We start from the raw sequence: 20,543 nt of genomic DNA, 5'->3' as shown, positions 1-20,543 counted from the left end.
AAGCTCGCGCTCTTCGCGCTTTTCTTGTCACTGTGTAAAAACCGCATTTAATATAAAACGCCCGCGTGCTTCAACGCGTTGAAAAACAAGAGAACTGCGATACAACTGAGAAAAGGCATCGTCTAACCGACGCTAGTTTAAACCTACCTTACAGAAAAAAGGAGGTGGTTGGTTTTGAAGTGAGCTGGCATTTGTTTTTCCGCGGAAATAGTTAAAGGCGGGAACGTTCAGCGCAAAGCGTTCTTCTTCTTCTTCTTCTTCTTCTCGGGTTGGCTTGCATCCAGAGTCGTTGAACTCCTTGTTCCCGTAAATCTAGCTTTTTTTTTATTTCACCATGTTTTCCTGTGTTCTTCAGGGCTGTGCAATTCATTGATTCACATTGCGTTCGGTATAGTTTCTAAAACTTGACTGACATTAATAGAATCGATTTCATATTTTTAAGATGTTCATAGCTAACATGCACTATTCTTTTTGTTTTAAATAGCCCTATATAAAAATACTATTAAAATAATACAATAAAAATAATATTAAGAGTTAATTTGCAAAAACAGTAAACCTTTTTTCTCAATCGATCTGCACGTATTGTCTTTTAGCTGCATTTTTAATTATTTAGCCTAAAAACACGTAAAACATAACAATAATAAAAACAAGGTTTCTTAAAATGTAAAAAAAAGTTATCTGTTTTTGCTATTTATCGTTATTTCTGGTTTATATGTAGGTTTACTTTGCTCTCAGTCCATTCTAGTGCTGTTGTGATCTTATCTCACTTCTTTGACTGACTGAAAAATTTAAGTAATAGATTTTAATATAAGCCCAGCCACCACAAAACCAGGCTTAACACTGGAATCAATGTTTTAGAAAAAAAACAGAACAGTTAATCTTAAAAAAAAAGCACATACATAAAACCAAACAGGAAATAAAGCACGGATCAGATAATAATATTCTGTATCCCAAACTCCTGAAACATGTCTTATAGTGCAATTTACGAAAGAAATAAATGAAATCTGTGTGTGCCTATAATATTCAAATGTAACTCCACTTTGTAATCTTAACATTGTAATTTGTATGTAACTTTAACTTACGCATTTTATCGCACCGATTATATTTATTTTGGCCAACAATTTATTTTAAAATGTCATTTTTACATGTGTTACTTACTGTAATAACAACAATATGCACAATTCCATGCAAGGAACCCCAAACCAAACCCAAAGTCCAACCATTACCTGATGATAAGTGCATGCAGTCAATTAATATCACCCAGTACTTAAACATATGATTACAACAAGAATGTCGTAAACTACAGTATTCTCTGGTGATGAAAAGACTGGGATGACGTGTCTTCATAGTTCAAAAGCGCCAGCACTGCATTTCCTGTAATAAGAGAGTGAAAGAACAGAATAGTGCTTCTCACCGGCGTTACGGGGGCTCTGTGATTGAACAGAATCCGAGACACGTCCACTTAATTAAATTTACGGTAAAAGTTTATTTTCAAGCAATATTGTACACTCTGTAAGCCTTATACACGTTAAACTGGAATGATGTGGAAATGCGCAACTGTAACTAAAAGAAGTGGAACTGTAAAAACAGTACGTTCCCGTACTATATACAAGAGAAAACCCAAAGATCTAACCAGACCTTTCATGTCATTTTACTGTAAAATGCTGTTATTGGACAGTTTTTAAAAGCAAACAAAAGCAACTGATGCATAATTTACAGTCAACCTGTAAACCGATGTTCCCAGCATTCCCTGCCTGACACTTGATTATATTTAGTTGTTTTTAATTAGTTATGTACACTTGGACTTTATGTTAATGTTTAATGCAGTGTTTAAGGATTATCATGATTATTATGGTGGATGTCAGAAGGTACAAAACAGATTTGAATAATACTGTTATTAATTAACCGGTTTGCTTTGTAAATGCGTGTCATTTATTTATTATTTTGTCAATGATCTTGTCCACAATCGTCTTCACTTTACTGTCGTGAACATGTTTCTGCTGAGCCTCCTGTCTGATCTCTCGGAGCCTTGCGTTATAATACCTCTTGAACTCGTTCATCCTGTCGTCCTGCTTCTTCTTCTCTTCAGCGAACCTTGACTCCAGGTCGCTCTGTAAGCTTTGTAATTTCACGCTAAATTCCTCCCTCAGTCTGTTTTCTTTGGTTGTCAGCATGTCCTCCAAGTCCTTGTAAGCGTCGTTGGTGAAATATTGACCTCCGTTGGCAGCGATCATGTCGTCCACCTTCTCCAGAAACTCTACAACTTGATCGCGATCCTGCATGTTTTCATTATCGAAGACGTGATAACGTCGCTTATAGAGACTCAAGATTTCATTCAGGTGTTCACCACCTCCCTCGATATCAGCGGGGGTCACCCGATCGCCGTGAGTGAAGAGGACGAATGTGTGTTTATCTGCTTCTTCTCCAAATATAGCTCGGATCATCTTGACTGACTCTTTCTCTTCTTCACTGAAGAGGGCCAGCTGAATGACCAGGATGATGGCGTGAGGTCCCGGTGTGGTCATGGTTATACATTTACCGATCTTCTGTTTGAGAAGATCCTCCTCTGAAACACTGGTGTCGAACATACCAGGCGTATCTACTACGGTTATCTCTCTGCCAGCCACGTTTTCCGTCTCTTTCGAGCACTCTTTGGTTACAGAGGAAGCACTTTTCGCTACCCTGAAGGCTTTTCTGCCCAGGATGGTGTTTCCAGAGGAGCTTTTACCTGCTCCAGTCAATCCGACCAACACGAATCTTCTCATAGACACTGATGGAGAAAAAATTCTAATAATTCTCTTAATTCTAATATTGTCAAGCTAAACAAGTTATACTTACAATCTGGAGTATTTGAAGCAATGCTTCCATCACTACCTACAAAAAAAATAATAAAACAAAACATGTTTCAATTAAAATAAATGTTTATCGTTTAGGAAAAAAATACTATTTCACTTTATCGCACAGAAAAACAGCAAACTTCTGTTTGTATTTATCTGTTTGGGTCCAAATGCATAAAATCAAAGGCTAAAAATATGGAGAGGGGAAAACAAAAAGACAGAAGACATCGCTTATTGCACATATCCCAATTTTTACAGTCTCTCATTATCATCATCAGTATCATAAGAATCGTTTTACATTTGCAGGTGTGCATTTGCAGTTAAATATCGCGTTGACTTTACGCTATAAAAACAGATTTAAAGTTCATTAATTATCCGTGTCAGAGTACAGTACTTCACAGCGTGCGTGGCTTAGTTTCAGGTTGATTTGTAGTTTAAAGTGCGTTAAAAAAATACTCTCGGATATTTTCTGTGAAATTACTTACTGTACGTAAAGCCAAAACAGCGACAGTATCGTGCATTTTACGACACCGGCCTAATCGAGTCGAAAGTAAAACAGAACGATATTTTTTCCTATAGATATGTGTGCGCAGTAAACAGATTCGCAAACTAATACCAATAAACCTATTTTGAACTTAAATGCTCTTGCGATAAAGACACATTTACCTCTTCTCTTTGTCGTGTCGCTTGAGGACGACATGATGCACGGCAGACAGGTGAGATCTAGAAGGAAGACGATCTTTTACTCAAACGCGGAAAAAAGAAAGTCATCCGATACAGCCCTTTCTCCCCGAAACTAGGGATCAGTTAAATAGCGACATCCAGAGACTAACAACCTGCTCCTAGCGATGAATATTTAAATAATCCTCACTGTAGACTGTAACTTCTGCTTCTGGACACCGCTGAAAACAGTTGATCTTTTTAAGGCTTTATTGTGTGATTTTTCCTGATCACTGTACTTGTGGTCAAAGTACAGGACAAAACAATATTCGCTTTTATTTTTTGCTTTTTTAAAATTAAATCTATGACGCACAATAAGCCTGCAGCATTTATAGACTTTTGTCACTTGATTGCACGCTGTAATTTTTCCTTTTTCCAAGTCTATTTGAAAGAAAGATTAGTTTACTATTTCGATTTTTTCTATTTCAAAATTTTAGGTTTAAATGTACTTGAAGTTGCAAATATACAAGACATTTCCGAGTGAAAAAGACAAATTCATTATGTTTTGCAGAGGAATTACTGACAAATTCACCATATGTATAGATATACAGAGGAATCGAAATACTGTATTATATATATATATATATATATGAAAGCTCCATCTGTCATCAATGGTTCGACTGTAATATTATAAAGCTACAAGAATTTTTTTTGTGTGGAAAGAAAAAAAATAATGACTTTCATACTTCTTTTCATATTTTCTCAAATTGTGTTCTGAAGATGAACAAAGCTTTGGAAAGACTCGATTAAGCATTTTCATTTTTAGATGGAGTAACCTTTAAGATTAGGTTTAAGACTAAATTTGTGGATTGAAATGTTTATCTAGAAACACATCTAATCCAGCATAATTGAGTTCCTGGCCCAAAACACTAGTCATGTAGTAGACTTGATTACCTGGATCAGGTGAGTTTAATCTAAAATGTGCAAAACATGACGACAGCACCCCCTATCGGTCAAAGCTAATACACCATAAAATCAAGCCATAGTAATGATATTTATGATTGTTTCTTAGAGAAAAGGGAAAACTGTTGAGCTATATTTAACATAATATGCAGAAAAATAATGCTGGCTGAATATGCATTACAGTTTTTTTTTTATCAGCCAAACTGTATTTTTTATTTTTGGCCACATTTTGTTAAATAAACACAAACTCTACATTTCAAAATGCTTAATTTCATTTCCGACATATTTAATAACTTTATCAAAACGCGGCAAGCCTGATTCAAAAAGTCAAAACTTTAGCACTATTTTCTAACAGAAATATACAGTCAATCATAGCACAGTGATAATAACCAGACTACATTTAAGGTTTGGATCATTAAGGCTTTATTTCTGAAATGGCGTGTTTAAGCATTTGCAAAAGTTTTGACAATGTGAATAGAGATCAGAAAAAACTATGCTAGCATTGAAAAAAAAACAGAGAAAGGATCTGTTTACACAAGACTCTTTATACAGAGAACATCTAAAGATAAAGTATCTTACACCTATATTCTGTTTGAGATTTTTTTTTAAACATTTAACGCAACTTTTCACATAAGCACAATGAAGCTAAATGTTTGGTTACACTATTTTAAAGTGTTCTTGTTACAAAGCAATACTAATTAACTACATGCACTTCCTACAGCATATGGTTACGGTAAGGGTTACTCACATGGTGTTCTTGCCAACTTTTACAGTAAATTACTGTTAACGAACATTTCAATTCACACAAATATAATTCTTCTGTTACATCAACTGATTAATCTCTCATTTTGCTCTCATGCGTAATTTTCCCTGATTAGAAGAAGACTGTCACCCACATTTAGGCTATATTTAACTGTTTTATGACGTAAAAGCGAAGGATTGAATTCAATGCGTTCTTTAGAGTCTCATGTATGGAGCCATATGTCTCATTTGGCTACTGTTAGCCTGGTTCAGGAAAAAGGCAATTACAGCTTCGAAAAATCCTTAAATCTTATCCAGAATTTTTCCAGCGTGGTCATTTGTGCCCATTTATACATCTCATTGGTGTAGTAGCCCTGGTTCCTCTCGACCACGCCGTTGATCTTCTGCAGTAGATCAGTGACCTGCCGTCTGTTGGTCAGGTCTTTGTTATCGAGGACGTGATAACCCTGACAGCTCCTAACAACTCTACTGACGACTTCATTCCCACCGATCTCTGCCGCATCTTCTCACTGATGCACTCATCCCCGTCACGTGAAGAGGAGAATAACATGCTTCAGCACGTCTTTACCGTAGACCTTCTGCACTTTGTTGAGTATGTCTTCCTCCTGCTCCGTGAACCTGCCGAACGGCACAACGAATAAAAAGACATGGACGCCCGGCGGCGAGAAACACGCTTCTCGCAAACTCCCACGCCAGCTGCTCCTGGGAAAGATTAGTGCAGAAGAACCCAGGAGTGTCTATAACAGACACAGATCTGCCGTCAACCACTGCTTTCTGGATGCTGGATGCACTAGTAACAGCAGACAGACTTCTTCCACACGGGAATATGTTCTGCCCCAGGATATGTTTCTGACACGAGCTTTTCCCCAGGATGATGTTAATGCCACTGTCAGGTGCTGCTTTTTTGAATAGAGAGGAAACACATGAGAGTCTGGTTTCTCCCAAGGTTTTTTTTTTCTCCCTGTATGCAGGGTTTTGTTTCCTTGCCGCTGGCCTCTGGCTTGCTTGGTTGGGGACACTTAACTTCTAGTGACTATCGTGAATTGACTACAGTCAGGTGCTGCTTCTGTTTAATAAGAAATTTGAATACATCCCTGTCATTATACTGTACAGTGCTTTGATGCAACACATGAGTTGTTAAAAGCGCTGTATAAATAAAAATGATTGATTGATTGATTGATGAGAGAACATGTTTAGAACATAATTTCTCATATGATCTGTGGCCTGTTTATATAGCTTACCGCATGCGGTCCAGTCATGTGAGTTTCTCTGGTTAATATAAGATTGAGCCGCATCGTTACATCTATGACGCAGGTTCTCGGCCTGTGTGGGATCATCAGACACGTCCGTGATACAGTTTTACAAGCATTTGTCATAAATCAAACATAAATAAAACGATATGCATATTTAGACGATGAAAAGTCGGAATGAATATTTTGTACCATAGTCCTCGGTCGACCTGTTCTTCCTGTAAAAACAGGAAATCGTCATTAGAATTTTTGCACAATTGTCCACTGAACAGAAATTTTTTAAATGCACTGTAAAAAAAACCCAAAACAAAACAGTAACTTACTGTAGATTTAGGGGCACCAGTTTGTTCAAAGATGAATGAGCATTAAACGTTGAAAATCTTTACCTTTACAGGAAAAAATAAATAAAATAACAGCCTCAAGCATTTTTGGGAACCAATATCAGAAGAAGAAAAGGTTTATGAGGATTTCTGGTTCCCAGCATGCTTTGCGTGAGGCTGTTTTATTTAGTAAAGATACAGACTTGTTTATGTTTAAAGTTTTATTTATATTCATGTTTCTGAACATCACATCTGAACAAACTGTTGCCAATCAATTTGATAAAAACATAAATCTACAGTAAGTTACTGTTTTTGTTACAGTGATATGTAAATATAATTTCAAGTCCCTTATGTTGCCGCTTTGCTTAATTATATGCTGTATAAAAATGAAACAAAAACACACATCAAATAAACGAAACGGTGATCAGCAGTGTTTGTCTGAGCTGATGACGTCCAGGGCTTGTGCTGTTCATCTCCAGTCCGGACAATTACAAGATAATTTAATCATGCAGTGGTGTACATACCCCACATCATCAGAGGAAACGGTGAGATTAACTCTTTTCATATCAACAGGCACGATGCCCTAAAGCTGGCAAATAGAGGCTGCTGCGGTGAAAACTAAGTCATTCACAGTACATCATACACTAAAACTCTGGCTTTGCAGATTTTCAGCTCATCTGCAGTGAGTTTCTTCTCCGGATTCATCTTGTTTTCAGCAGTATTATATACTTTCAGTTTTAGTTTCCGAACCCTCCCTCATTCAGCTCTACTGCATTTAGTTCAATTGCAGCATTAACATATATCAGACTCGTTTTATATGTGTTTTCTTCTTTAAAACATAACGACTAAAGAGATAATGGGGTCAAACATCCATGTTCAATCTGCTGTTGGATAGATAATATTTTATAGATAGTATTTGCATAGATTTGATACTATTGTATAGATATTGCTAATGCGTTATTACTGAGATTAAGGATGTAAATGCTCACCTTGATGCTGATCTTCAGACTCTCTGTTTAAAGGATAGTTTCAGTTTCAGATGATTTATGTGCTCTCCATCAGCTCCGCCCACAGGAGGAAAGAGCTCGGTGGAAATTTCCAGGATCCAAAAAGATAAAGTCGAAGCAGACCGTGAAATATTTTGTCATGATTTCAAAATAACGATTCGTGAAGACGCATGAATGAATATAGCAGCGAGGACGACACAAACCCTAAATCCAGGGACGGGTCTCCAGTTATTATTGTTTGAAGGGAAAGGTTGTTCAAAACCCAGCTGAAGATCAGAAACAATCTGAAGCGTGATGAAGATGTACTACAGAAACATGCAAGCAGGCTAAATCGGTTTGGATGAAATCATCGTCTTCGTTTTTGTCATTTTTTTAGACCACACATTCACGCAGGAGAACCTATTTTACAGAGAATTCTGGCCCCTACCGTAAACCCTTGTTTTCATTTGCTGTGAGAGTATTTTCACTTTATAACACGAACCATTACCATTAATACATTTAAATGCATGATTATTATTAAAAGATAGCGTCGTGTTTGTGTCTGCAGCTCAACGTGATCGCGCCACCTTCAGACCTCGGTCACCGTTTCGAGTTTATCTCGGGCTGGTCTACAAGATCCAGAACCTCCACGATCAGAAACCGCTGCTGCTTCAACCAAGAGACTTCCATCGAAAGAAAAAGTACTGGACATTTTGATGAAGCCCATAAAAACCAAAACCCGAGCTTTAATTTAGGTCAGTTAATACCGAACAACTGAGACAGAAGAACACCGGTAAGTTAACGCTTCTGTGGCCCATACGAATGTACATCGTTTTATTAAAATTCGTGTATTTGCTCTTTTATTTACACGCTCTGTGCGATGACGTCACGCTGCCGTTAACCGCGAGGACGATCGTTACATCCAGTTTATATCCAATTATATAAAATGTGTTTTTTCGCGTTAACTTTTCATTCGTAAAACCGAGATTCTGTTTGGTCTTTCTCGCGGAGATTTTGCTTACTGTTTAAATCTCTTAAACGCACTGTGACTCATGACAACATTTTCTTACTGAATGATTTTTTCTCTTTTTGTATTATGTCAGTGGTGCTGTCTCCATTCTGTCTTGCAGTAAAACCAAAAAACAAACAAAAAACCTTTTTTTGCTGTAGAAATGTGTGCATTTGTAAATATGGGTCTAGCTTCCGGTCTCATCTGCATCAGGCTATGTTTTGCTGTGGCCTACAAAACGGTTTAGCTGCTTGACTGAAAAGTGGTGTGTCTCGGCATATTATTTTAAGGTATTAGCTTAATTATGAACACGCTGGTGTTTTACCGTTAATATAAAGGCTAACTATGGGGAGCCTCACCCATAGGCTTACTCCATGAAAAAGCTGGATACAGACTTTACTGAATTTCTGGCTTTATTAATGGCTATGTCTCTTGTGTTTTTCAGTGATGCAGCGAACTGTGGAGCATCTTCAGATTCTGCTGATCGGTAAAACCGGTTCAGGAGTAAGCTCTTCTGGAAACACTATCCTGGGTGAAAATGTGTTTCTGAGCGGTCGGAGCCTGACCTCCATCACCAACAGATGCCAAAAACACACGGCTGAAGTGTCCAACAGAAGAGTTACAGTAACGGACACCCCGACTTTCTTCAATACCACCAATATTGGTCTCAATGAGGAGTTAAAGAGAGGCTTGAAGACGTGCTCTTCAGGGATCCACGCCATTCTTCTGGTTTTCCCTTTACACACTTTCACTCAGCAAGATGCTGAGACCATGCTCTTATTCAAGCAGATGTTTGGTGAAAACGCTGTGAAACACACTCTAGTCCTGTTCACACATGGAGACCAGCTTCAAAATAAATCAATCGATCAACTCATTAGAAGCAACGCTGGGCTGTCCAAACTAACAGAGGAGTGTGGAGGGAGATTTCATTCACTGAACAACACGGATCTGAACGACAGAGAGCAGGTCGCCAAACTCTTGACCAAGATCCAGCGGATGGTGTCTGAAAACCAGACCAGCTGCTACACCCTACAGATGTTTGAGAGTCAGTCACGCAAAGCGCTTCTGCAGAGGTTTACAAAGAAGAAACCTCTGTGCGCAGTCAGTGCTTTTACTGTGTTTGCATTGGGTTTTGTTAATATGAGGAACGAAGGGTCGTTTGATGTCAACACGTTTCTGCGTGGTTGTGCTGGAGGGGTGTTATCAGCGGTGTCAGGAGCCGTCTGCTCACAGATACCCGACAGATGGCTTCAGAGATTCACTGAAGAGCATCCGAAATGCGTCAAACTGCTGGAAGTCACAAGCGGTTGTGCCGCTGGGTTGGTCGCAGGGTATTTTGTGGCTCCAGGTGGTTTATCAGCTATGTTATTAAAAGGATTGCAAGGGTGTGTGGTTTATACCCTCTTCAGACACCATTTCAGATAACCATCCGAACTGCTGCGTGGAACAAACATGTATCTCAAAAGAAGTTCGGAAATGGCATGTGCATTTAATACCACGTGTGCACCGTATTCATATGAAATAAGTGTCGATTCTGTTGTCTGTTTGTTATTATTGCACTACAATAAACAGTTCTCCGTGAAGCTCAAAACATCTACAAAAAAAGTGTTGAGTCTTTACTTGAGATTGGATAACCTGATGTAATTGGCGTTGCTCAGAGGTCAGAATGGAAAATTACAGAATACACAAAAAGTATTAAATCGAGCAAATGCCAAATTTCTGCAAAATACCAGAGAACTCTTTAAATTTTCACTTTCGTTTGCAGAAGCGTATCTTACACGTCAAATGCTATCTGACTCCTGCAGACACGTTCAGCTAAGAGCTCTTGTGTTTAACAAACAAACGAACATCAGTGGTTCCCAAGCCTTTGACGCCATAATTTTTTCATGCATCAAACCCACAGATTTCAGACCTGAATCAACACGAAAGAGATTTAAGACCAACAACCCCACAGTTTATCAAATCTACACCTTTGTGTCCATTTGACTGACATTTATGGCGACAAACACTGCAAAGCACAACAAAAACTGTTGGTTTGGTAAACATGATGTGCATTATAGTGGCACAGAATCTAATCTAAATATAGAAAGCAGTTAGCCTACACTTAAAGCAGACACCACATTGATGTTCATTTAATTAGTTCATAAATTGTCATTTCATCGCCAATAAATAATATCACAGGGTCAAAACACGTTCATATTCTCATTTACTCCAAGCAGGCTACTTTCTTTTTTTTTAGTAGAACAGTAAAGTGATTGAATTGCTGAAATTATTGAATCTTGTTTGATATATAAATATATCTTTATAAGAACATTAAGGCAAGACACTCTAAATAAGGTACAAACAAGTAACTAAAAAATATTGCCAAATTGGCCTCTTTATTGCTTGCATTATGAATTGAATTTAACAAATGTTTGTTATAGGAATCAGCAGCAACTCTCACAAAGAGCAAAACTTTCACAGTCTTTCTTGTTGACAAACAATCTTATTAAAGAACAAAGATCTTGTGTAGAAGTGTCTTGAAGATCTTCGTTGAGGCCATGAGGACGCTGTTAAAGACAAGCATTACCATAAATAAAACAAGGTCCAGCATGCACAGCTATCAAAAGAGTATCTGTTGCTAGAAATATATGGGCTGATGCAACGAACTTGTAAACCTTCATTAAATGGATAATCATGACAAAGATCTATTTTTGCTGATGCATGCTTGCTTTACACTCTTCCATGCACTTGATTTTGACTTAAAAAAATAATAAATAAAATCAATCAATAAATATGTATACAAGTATATATGAATAAGACATTTGTAATACAAAAAAGTAGTGAGAACTGACCTCGGTTGCCTCATGCAGCCTGAAATACTGATAATGACATGCTAAACATGGTTTAAAAAGATGCACAGGTTCTGTTCTGTGGGAAACAATTAACAGTGATATGAACAACAAATGCCTAAACCACAGTTTACAATAAAACATTGTTGTTTAATATTTTACCTGACTGCTGCCGGTCCAGTGCATCTCATCAGCTGGATGTAGATTATAGTGTCCAGCTTTTCTGATGTTTCTACTACTACTGTTCTTAGGCGGAGAGTGGTCTACAGCTCGACCCTGATCCTCACACGTCAAACTAAGACATGCATTTCTCTCAGGCGGATTTCATCTGCTGTCGAAATGAAGCATGCAGCAGCTGCGTTACGGCTTTGTTGAATATTTCACATTTTAGAGCTTCCGTTATTTTTTCCCTGCTCTTTTTTCTTCTTCTGAGCAACAAAAGCTTCACCGAGATGAATTCCAAGAGCTCCAGCAACTGCAGCAGCGGCAACGACAGGTGCAGCCAAAGCAGAAAGAGGCGCAGACATAACAGAAAGAGGTGCAGCGACAGCAGCTCCAACAACCACTCCGGCAACCACACAATGATACTTAAAACGGTTCAAAAGTGTTTTCTCCTCTTTCTCTCTTTGTCTCTCAGCTTCAGATCTTTCTAGGTCATTACTATGCTCACGAATGTCTGCTCGGACTTTCTTCTCTGCCTCTTCTCGTCTTCGTTCCTCTTCTTCCTCTCGTCTGAATCTCTGAGCATCTTCAAACATCTGATTACTGTAGTGTCGTCCTCCGTTCTGCTTTATCATTGAGTCAATCTTCTGCAGCAGATCATTCACCTGCTCTCTGTTATTCAGATCTTTATTGTTGAACACCTGATATCTTCCTCCGCACTGATCTACTAGATGTCTAAATATATAGTTCTCTTTAATGAGTTCCTCTACAGACTCTTCTTCCAGCTGATCTCCATGAGTGAAGAGAACGATGGAGTATTTTAACACTTCTTCTCCAAACATGAGCTCAATCATCTGAAGAATCTGTAACTCCTGATCAGTGAGTCTTATATTCACAGGAAACACAATGAGAAAAGCGTGAGCCCCAGGACTGGATAAATAAACACTTCTGGCTATCTCTGTTATTAAGTCTTCAGGCCTCATCTGTACATTGAAGAATCCAGGAGTATCTACCACAGACACCGATCGGCCCGAAACAGTGGCGTGAGCTTCTGAACATTCACTGGTCACCGCATTCAAGCTCATCTTAGATCTGAACTCTCTCTGTCCCAGGATTGTGTTTCCAGACGCACTTTTCCCAACACCAGTTTGACCCAGAAGAACTATCCTCCTGGACGAGAGACTGGAGACAGCAGCGTCTGGTTTAAAATGTAGTGTTTTTCTAGATGTAGTGTCTCGTGTCACCAGTGGCTGCTGCTTCAGTATCTCTGGCAATAAAACATAACAAAAAGAAAACAACAAAATAAACTGTACTGTTAATAGAAAGTAATGTGTTTAAAGACATGCGTTTATAAAAGTCGCACCCATTGTGTCACACTTACCGGTAAGCACTTTTATAAGAAGCTTTTTAACTTGCATAGTGGGTCCTCTTTCCCTGTTGTTGAACACATGGTATCTGTGATTATATTTCTGAATGAGTTTCTTCAGCGGCTCTGTCTCACTGATGAATTGTTGTATTGTCAGGTTTTCTTCCTCCAGTTCGTCTCCCCTGGTGAAGAGAATCCAGGTTTTCTCCAGCCGTTCTTTTCCCAGCAGCTTCTCAATCTTCTCCACGGTTCTTCGCTCTTCTTCAGTGAATCGGTCAGCTTTGATGACCAGCAGAAATGCACAGAGACCAGACTCGCATTTCTGTAAAACGCTCTTATATTTTAGATCGACCTCGTTTTCACTTGTGTGCATGTCAAATAATCCCGGTGTGTCATAAACAGTGACTGGAAAGTCGCCAACAGTCGCAGATTCAACAGCAACATCCTGCGTGACCGATCTGGAGCTTCTCTTTGATCTGAAAACGTCTCTTCCCAGTATTGTGTTTCCGGACGAACTTTTTCCGACTCCTGTTCTTCCCATCAAGACCAAATTCAGACCTTCAATACTCGTGGCCATTTTCAAAAAGCCTGTACGAAATCACAGCAAACGCGCATGTTACTGCATTTCAATTTTTCACTGCATTTTAAGGATGTAGTTCACCCAGAAAGTAAGTTCTTGTCATCGTTTGCTCCAAACCTGTATTACTTTATTCTGATATACAGAAAATTAGAGTTTGACCAATGCTGGTTGATTATTCGCTTTCTAACACGAAACAGAAAAATAATGGCTACAAGAAAGTATTCAGTGTTTATCTTCATAGACAATATAAATTATTTCAAAGCATCTTTATGGGGGAATAGTTCTCCAACTACACAAATAAAAGTCGGCTCTATAGAAGTAAAATTTCAGAATACCAACAGTACTTACTAACAGACATCTGTGTATCCAGCTATGTTCATGATTCCTAGTAAAGGCATGATATTTGTCAAAAAATTAACAATGTGTAGGAGGGTAACATTTTTAAAAGGTAATTTATTTAATCATAAATCTGTAACATTTCTCCCCTGTAGAGTGTAAAACATTATAATTTTGCTTAACGCTTGAAAATGTAAACATAAGACAATTTCACTATAAAATGGTTCATATAAATAGCTCCATTTCTAACTCCTGACTCATGGAGAGTCCTGTTTACCGAGAAGACAAAGCCTTGTTTAGAAGAAAACAAAATACGTTCAGAGAGGACGACTGAAACGTTACCGCGCGAAAAACGTTACACGCCTTACTCGTTTGATAAAAAAAAATATCGATTAAACTCAACTGATTTGAATTTGACCAAATGGTAAAGTTTCGATTAGTCACTATATTAGAGACCACGTCAAAACTTGTTCCTTGAACCCGCACAAGCCCAAATCATCATCAATCAACCAACTTTTAATAATTGTTAGCATACCTCGTTGGAAAACGCCGTAATTTCAGTAAACGGCGTTTTCGTCCCTTTCACTTACTAACGCCTTCGCTTCCTCCTCCTCCTCCTCCTCCTCCTCCTCTTCTTCTTCTTCTTGTGTCGTTTACAGGCGGTTGACAAGCCTACTTTTAGTATTACCGCCACCAACTGTTCTGGATTGTGAAGAACTAGTAGGCAACTATCAATCATAATAATAATAATAAAAACACACACACAAATAACACTAAATTCTCTCTTTGCATAATTTTCTGTTACACTTTATTAAAATGTTATCTGCCTGATTGCAGTAAATACATATACTGTATTAAACAGAGATTGATTTAACCCACCATGCCCTCTTCACTCATGAAATAATTAGATGTTCCTCCTTGCATTTCCTACTTGCTTGCTAAATATAACACACATCTGCCCTTGCTATCATAAGTTCTTGACGTTTGTTGTTTAATTTTCCCTTTAACCTCATTTTTGCTAAGAGACACTTTAATATCTATTTCCGAGTGCTCTAGATCTTCCTTGGCTAGCTTTTTGACCACTTCATTGGCCTCCACCCCCACATGAGCAAGAATTAAGTTTCTTTTTTTTTTTACTGTAAACGAACTTATAAGAATCTCATATAACGTCTTGCCTTGATGATTTTACCACGCAATAATGTTACATAAGAGTCAGAACATATTTCTACTGATACACAATCAGCTATAATTGTCTTATATCTTGCATTTGTTCTACCAGAGTTACAGTCTTTATAACCATCAATAAATATACGTAATAAGAAACCACTCAAAAAAAAACAAAAAACGGCGCAGTACTGGTTCTTTTTCTTCTTCGTGGGTTTTTGGCAGTACTTTTCCACCGACTGGAGCGAAGCGTATTCTTCTCGTATTCCCCTTGAGATCATACAGGGATATTTAGCTTTCCTGAAACCTAAATCACGACTAAAGTAAAGAAACATATGATACAAAACACAAACAAGAAAAATAAAGTAGAGCATACATAGGCTAACTATAAATGAAATTAACATTAAAAGTGCCGCTTACATTTTTAAACTTGATATCTTTATGAAGTTTTGATGCACAAAATGCATTCACAAAGCTATATTTATAGTAGGCACTTCATTGTGTGTGTGTGTGTGTGTGTGTATACGTTATATAAGAGTGGGTTGATCAAAAATCATGTGTTTATTATGTTTTGTTTGCACTGTGTTAGTTAGCTGTTATTAGGATTCTTAAAGGATTGGTTCATTAATTATTCACGTCATGAGAGCTTGCGTTCATCGATGCATCTACTACGTTTCTGGACCTGGGATCATATCAGTCATGTCTCTGTCTCACGGAGGCCCGGATTAGCTCTCTGATTTCCTCAAAAATAAAAGGTTTCTACGAGTTTGGAGCGAGATAAGAGCGGACAACTGAGGAAGGCATTTTCATTTTGGGGTGGACTAAACCACTGAGATTGCAAAAAACAACATGATTGTTGATATCAGTCACAACAAGCACTTTTAAACAGTTCCACACAAGCAGAATTAATATTCGTCTCCTCCTAGTAAAAGTCACAATGCATTGTGGTTATCTTTAAAGCGCAGGCAAGAAACGCAGGAAAGGTTCTCCTCAGGATTAGTTGAATGCGTCGTGCAGAAACGTGCTGCTCTGCCGATCATCTCATCGTGTCTCTCAGTGTCTTTGTGCACACATTTCTCTGACTTCTCTTCTTCCTCCTGCTCAGATGCTGTTAATCCTTTAATCCTCTGCAGTTTCTTTTTCTCTTTATTAAATCTGGACTTCAGTTCTCTCTTTTCTACTTTCTTCTAGCCTCGGTTGCCCTTGTAAGTGTAATGATCCTACTTCCTTATAGCCTAATGTAACATATCTATTTATGAAATTGAAAGCAACTGACTTGAAAGCAAATCTTATATACTGCATACATTTGAAATGCTTTGGATTACTAAGAGTTTTTTTTTTAAAAATCCCTTCTGCTCATCACTGCTCGATTAATTTTACAAAACAAAGCCTGTGACACTTCTTAAATCACAACAGTTTTTCTATGCACTGCTGTCCAATGATTCATGAATTTCTTCTTTGGTTTTATTTGAAATAAATTAAGTATTTTAGATTAAGTCAGATGTTGTTAGAAAAGATCATTGGTATCGTACATCACTGTTTATGTGTTTCCTGTCTTCGTTTCTGAAGACTGGAGAAATCCTGTTTGGTTAATTTTTCCAGTTTGAACAAATAAATGCAACCTTGATGAGCATAAGGGGCTTGATAGGCATGAACTTGCACTGCTAATAAAACACCGCTTACATTGAAAGGCTTTGTAACTTGCTGAAGATCTCCATCAGAATCCTCTCGTTAAGACGGGTGAGTTCCGCCTCCAGTCTGACCTCTGTGAGCTTTACTTCGTAGTATCTCTTGTATTCGGTCATTTCGATCATGTTCCTCAAATTCAGCCGCTCCAGCTCTTTGATCTTCTCTTCTTTCTCCTGCTCTGATGTCGTCAATTCTTCAATTTTCTGCTGCAGTTTTGTCCTCTCTTCATTGAATCTGGTCTCCAGCTCCAGCTCTTTCTCCTTCAGCTTCTTCTCATATTTTTGTCTCAGCTCTTCCTCTTTCATCTCCAGGACGAGCTCTACGTCATGGTAATGGTCACTGGTGTAAAATCCACCTCCATTAGCTGTGACCATTTCATCCACTTTGTCCAGGAACTCTGTGACTTGATTACGATTCTCCATCTGTTTATTATTGAAGACATGATATCTACCCCCACAGCGATACAAGATTTCTTTGAGATCCTCACTGGCTTCACCGAGGTATTCTTCAATAGAGCTGTTACTCAGTTCATCACCGCCGGTAAAGAGGATGAATGTGTGTTTATCTGCTTCTTCTCCAAATATGGCTCTGATCTTCTCCGCCGAGAGCCTCTCTTCTTCAGTGAATGGACCGAGTTTAATGACCAGGATGATGGCGTGAGGTCCAGGTGCAGTCATGTTTATACATTTACTGATCTTTTCTTTCAGAAGATCCTCTGGAGTATCTGTGTCGAACAAACCCGGAGTATCTACCACAGCAATTTCTCTCCCAGCCACCCGTTCAGTCTGTTTCCAGCACTCTTTGGTTACAGACAGACCACTGACCGCAGCTCTGAAGGCTTTTCTGCCCAGGATGGTGTTTCCCGAGGAGCTTTTACCTGCTCCAGTCCTTCCTACCAAAACTATCCTTATAGAGGACACTAAACAAGAGCGAGAGAATAAAAACACGTGCATTTAAAACAAGATTTCAAACAGTTCGGATTAAAATAATTAGTAAGTAGTGCATACACGAAACGTTTGCATTCAGCATATTTATACTTACAGTCTGGAGGATATATATCAAAACTTCCCTTCTTTTATCTACAAAAAAACAAACTAGATTTTTATAAAAGACACAATATAAGACAGTTCTTCTTTTTTCACGATCTGGAACTTTATATGCGACTTCTATTCATAATTATTTTGTTTGTTTAGGTCCATATTTCTAATGGGTGTCTCTCAAAAAGTTGGGAGCATTATTTCGTTTTCGATTTGCTCTAATCCTCTGGGGTTGGTTTGGGGCGGGCCTTAATTATTTTATTAGGCCTGTTTAAAAATGGTTGGAAAAACGCCAACTGTAGTTTGAAAATGAACCCTATTTCAGTTCTGCACGTGCACTTCTCCGCAGTTTAACAGACACTTCCTTAGATGGAAAACACAGGTGCATCCTTGTTTGTTGAACCTATCTGCATGCATCTTATTTCTCCATTCCTTTGTTTTCGCGTGCTCGTTATCTGCATTTGATTTGATTTTGAAACCTATTTTATTTAACTTGATATTGAAGCATTCATTGATTTTGGCATTAAATGTAACATATAACCATATTTCAACAAATGAAGCGGACAATATTTTTTTGTTTATTTGACAGCGGTAATGTAGAATCAACATAATAACGTTGATTCACTGCCGTTATTAATTTTTGTAATATTTTTGTTCATTACAATACCGATTCAACAATCATAGTGTAACGTTGATTCAACAACATTACTGATTTCAATGTTAAGTCAACGGCATGATGTAGAATTCAATGGATTTTGTTTTTAATCGAACCTGTTTTCAACAGTAATCGCAGGTACAAAAGTGATCTTGAACCAATGTGATATATAAATAAAAGATTCCCTCATTAATGTTAATGTGGTTATTAATGTGGAAGAATAATAATACGTTTTGCATTATTAATACTATATACGCATAATTATGCATTCAAACGGTTTTAATATATTAATATACTAATATAGTGCAGTATTTTGTGTGTGATGTAGGGTGATCCGCTGTTTACGCGACGCATCGCGCGTTGTCGCTCGAGTTAAGAAAACCACGTGAGAAGGGTGTAGCGATTCTTTAAGACTATTATCAAGTACCTCTGGGTCAACATTACAGCAGGTCAACTTAATAACCCATTATACGGTATATTGTTCTATTTCAACAACTTCAGTGTTTGGATGTAACCCGTGAAAAAGAACACTTACGTAGACAGCAGCAAACCGAAAGTAAAGCTGTACAAAGTTTCTAGGGTGAAAAACATAGGGCTAGCTAAGCGAAACGCATTCTCAGTCTCGTTTTAAAATCTGCATCAAACTTAAGGCAAAGTTACCTTTCGCCTCTGTTGTGGTGCCCGATGACGACATGATGTGAACGTTTACTGCGCACTTTGCAGCTTAATATGGCCGCCGCGCTCGAGCCCGCGTACACCACGAGAGGAAGAGGAGGACAGTCACGTGATACTTCTGGCTGTACAGCAGCCTCGTGGGACTATCAGGAAAAGAAACCGAACGGATCGTGCTAGGACGGGTTATATAGCGTTTTCAGGAAACACATATCACTTCAAAGCAGCCAAACTGTAAAGAGAGAGAGAGAGAGAGAGAGTGAGAGAGAGAGAGAGAGAGTGTGTAGACAGACAGACAGACAGACAGATAGATAGATAGACAGATAGATAGATAGATATCTGTCTGATCTGGTCTTCATGGAAGAGTTGCAGCCAAAAAGCCATGCCTTTGGCTTGAGAGTGAGACAATAATGAGTGTCTGCAGGCAACCGCGAAGCATGGTGGAGGTTTCTTGACTGTTTGGGGCTGCATTTCTGCAAAAGGAGTTGGAGATTTGGTCTGAATTAATGGTGTTCTCAATGCTTATCCATCATGCAATGCCATCAGGGAGGCATACGATTGGCGACAAATTTGTTCTGCAGCAGGACAGCGACCCCAAACATACAGACAAAGTCATTAAGAACTATCTTCAGCTTGAAGAACAAGAAGTACTGGAACTGATGGCATGGCCCCCACAGAGCCCTGATCTCAAAATCATCACAGGATGTGAGAAAGCCTACATCCACAGAAGACCTGTGGTTAGTTCTACAAGATGTTTGGCACAAACTACCAGCTGAGATCCTTCAAAAACTGTGTGCACCTGTGTACCTAGAAGAACAATGGGTGGGCACACCAAATATAGATTTCTCTTTTGTTTATTCACTGCATTTTGTTCATTTATGTAAATAAATGTTCAGCACTTCCATTTTTGAAAGCATTCTTTGTTTGCAGCAAACTCTACTGTTTGTTTATGAACAGGTTATGAAGTGAAAGCATCGGCTTCCTTCAGCTATGGGTAAAGCGCGAGGCAGCGGTCTGAAGTTCGCAGGAGTTTTTTCATTTCAATCACTTTCGGTGTTCATCTGCACAGTGACATTGTTACTCTGCAAGCTTTGTGTGCTCCCTATGGAATGAGGATTTTAAGGCTTCAAACATGCTTCTGATGCAAAGGCATTACAAAAAAAAACAAAAAAAAACGAAGAATCACGTTTATATAAAGAACCATACTTTAAAGAGTCATATAATGAGACTTTCGCTCCTCTCATTAAAGAACAAACTAGATTCA

General features: G+C 38.3%; 4 protein-coding genes, 1 long non-coding RNA gene and 1 pseudogene across 12 annotated transcripts; 1 reads left to right on the top strand and 5 right to left on the bottom strand.

The window, feature by feature from the left end:
• Window positions 1-1,466: 1,466 nt before the first annotated feature.
• On the bottom strand, window positions 1,467-3,682 carry LOC122330340 (GTPase IMAP family member 9-like). The gene is made up of 3 exons (XM_043227278.1): window positions 3,504-3,682; window positions 2,839-2,874; window positions 1,467-2,770 (listed from the first exon to the last, which is right to left on the bottom strand). Exons 1-3 carry the CDS (start codon window positions 3,535-3,537, stop codon window positions 1,929-1,931), a joined length of 912 nt encoding a protein of 303 aa, XP_043083213.1. The 5' UTR covers window positions 3,538-3,682; the 3' UTR covers window positions 1,467-1,928.
• A 1,735-nt stretch (window positions 3,683-5,417) lies between these two features.
• Window positions 5,418-6,104, bottom strand: LOC122332739 (annotated as a pseudogene).
• Window positions 6,105-6,271: 167 nt separating this feature from the next.
• On the bottom strand, window positions 6,272-7,918 carry LOC122330682. Of its 2 annotated transcripts, XR_006248053.1 has the most exons (4): window positions 7,782-7,918; window positions 6,665-6,690; window positions 6,464-6,545; window positions 6,272-6,288 (listed from the first exon to the last, which is right to left on the bottom strand). It is a non-coding gene; the product is annotated as an uncharacterized LOC122330682 (long non-coding RNA). The 2 variants fall into 2 exon arrangements; XR_006248052.1 differs by lacking the exon at window positions 6,272-6,288 and having other exon boundaries at window positions 6,402-6,545.
• Window positions 7,919-8,024: 106 nt separating this feature from the next.
• On the top strand, window positions 8,025-10,248 carry LOC122330283 (GTPase IMAP family member 7-like). 5 transcript variants are annotated; one of them, XM_043227168.1, is made up of 3 exons: window positions 8,025-8,250; window positions 8,347-8,479; window positions 9,233-10,248. In XM_043227168.1, coding segments are annotated over exons 2-3 (981 nt in total). In that variant the 5' UTR covers window positions 8,025-8,250; window positions 8,347-8,478; the 3' UTR covers window positions 10,213-10,248. The 5 variants fall into 5 exon arrangements, with proteins under 5 accessions (XP_043083103.1, XP_043083120.1, XP_043083111.1 ...); XM_043227185.1 differs by having other exon boundaries at window positions 8,327-8,479; XM_043227176.1 differs by having other exon boundaries at window positions 8,025-8,479.
• Window positions 10,249-11,139: 891 nt separating this feature from the next.
• LOC122329966 (GTPase IMAP family member 8-like) lies at window positions 11,140-14,717 on the bottom strand. Of its 3 annotated transcripts, none has more exons than XM_043226706.1 (6): window positions 14,598-14,700; window positions 14,075-14,111; window positions 13,162-13,734; window positions 11,781-13,047; window positions 11,622-11,697; window positions 11,140-11,336 (listed from the first exon to the last, which is right to left on the bottom strand). In XM_043226706.1, the coding sequence occupies exons 2-4, from the start codon at window positions 14,082-14,084 to the stop codon at window positions 11,999-12,001; spliced, it is 1,632 nt and encodes a 543-aa protein (XP_043082641.1). In that variant the 5' UTR covers window positions 14,085-14,111; window positions 14,598-14,700; the 3' UTR covers window positions 11,140-11,336; window positions 11,622-11,697; window positions 11,781-11,998. The 3 variants fall into 3 exon arrangements, with proteins under 3 accessions (XP_043082641.1, XP_043082646.1, XP_043082649.1); XM_043226711.1 differs by having other exon boundaries at window positions 14,466-14,684; XM_043226714.1 differs by lacking the exon at window positions 14,075-14,111 and having other exon boundaries at window positions 14,598-14,717.
• Window positions 14,718-16,875: 2,158 nt separating this feature from the next.
• On the bottom strand, window positions 16,876-18,634 carry LOC122332730 (GTPase IMAP family member 7-like). Its single transcript, XM_043230100.1, has 3 exons — window positions 18,620-18,634; window positions 17,957-17,987; window positions 16,876-17,834 (listed from the first exon to the last, which is right to left on the bottom strand). The coding sequence occupies exons 1-3, from the start codon at window positions 18,632-18,634 to the stop codon at window positions 16,906-16,908; spliced, it is 975 nt and encodes a 324-aa protein (XP_043086035.1). The 3' UTR covers window positions 16,876-16,905.
• Between the last annotated feature and the right edge of the window lie 1,909 nt (window positions 18,635-20,543).

Source organism: Puntigrus tetrazona, chromosome 3 (genome assembly GCF_018831695.1).
Source record: "Puntigrus tetrazona isolate hp1 chromosome 3, ASM1883169v1, whole genome shotgun sequence".
NCBI classification, from domain to species: Eukaryota; Metazoa; Chordata; class Actinopteri; order Cypriniformes; family Cyprinidae; genus Puntigrus; species Puntigrus tetrazona.
Note: the sequence above shows the minus strand (reverse complement) of the source record. Positions and strands in the feature narration are given on the sequence as shown.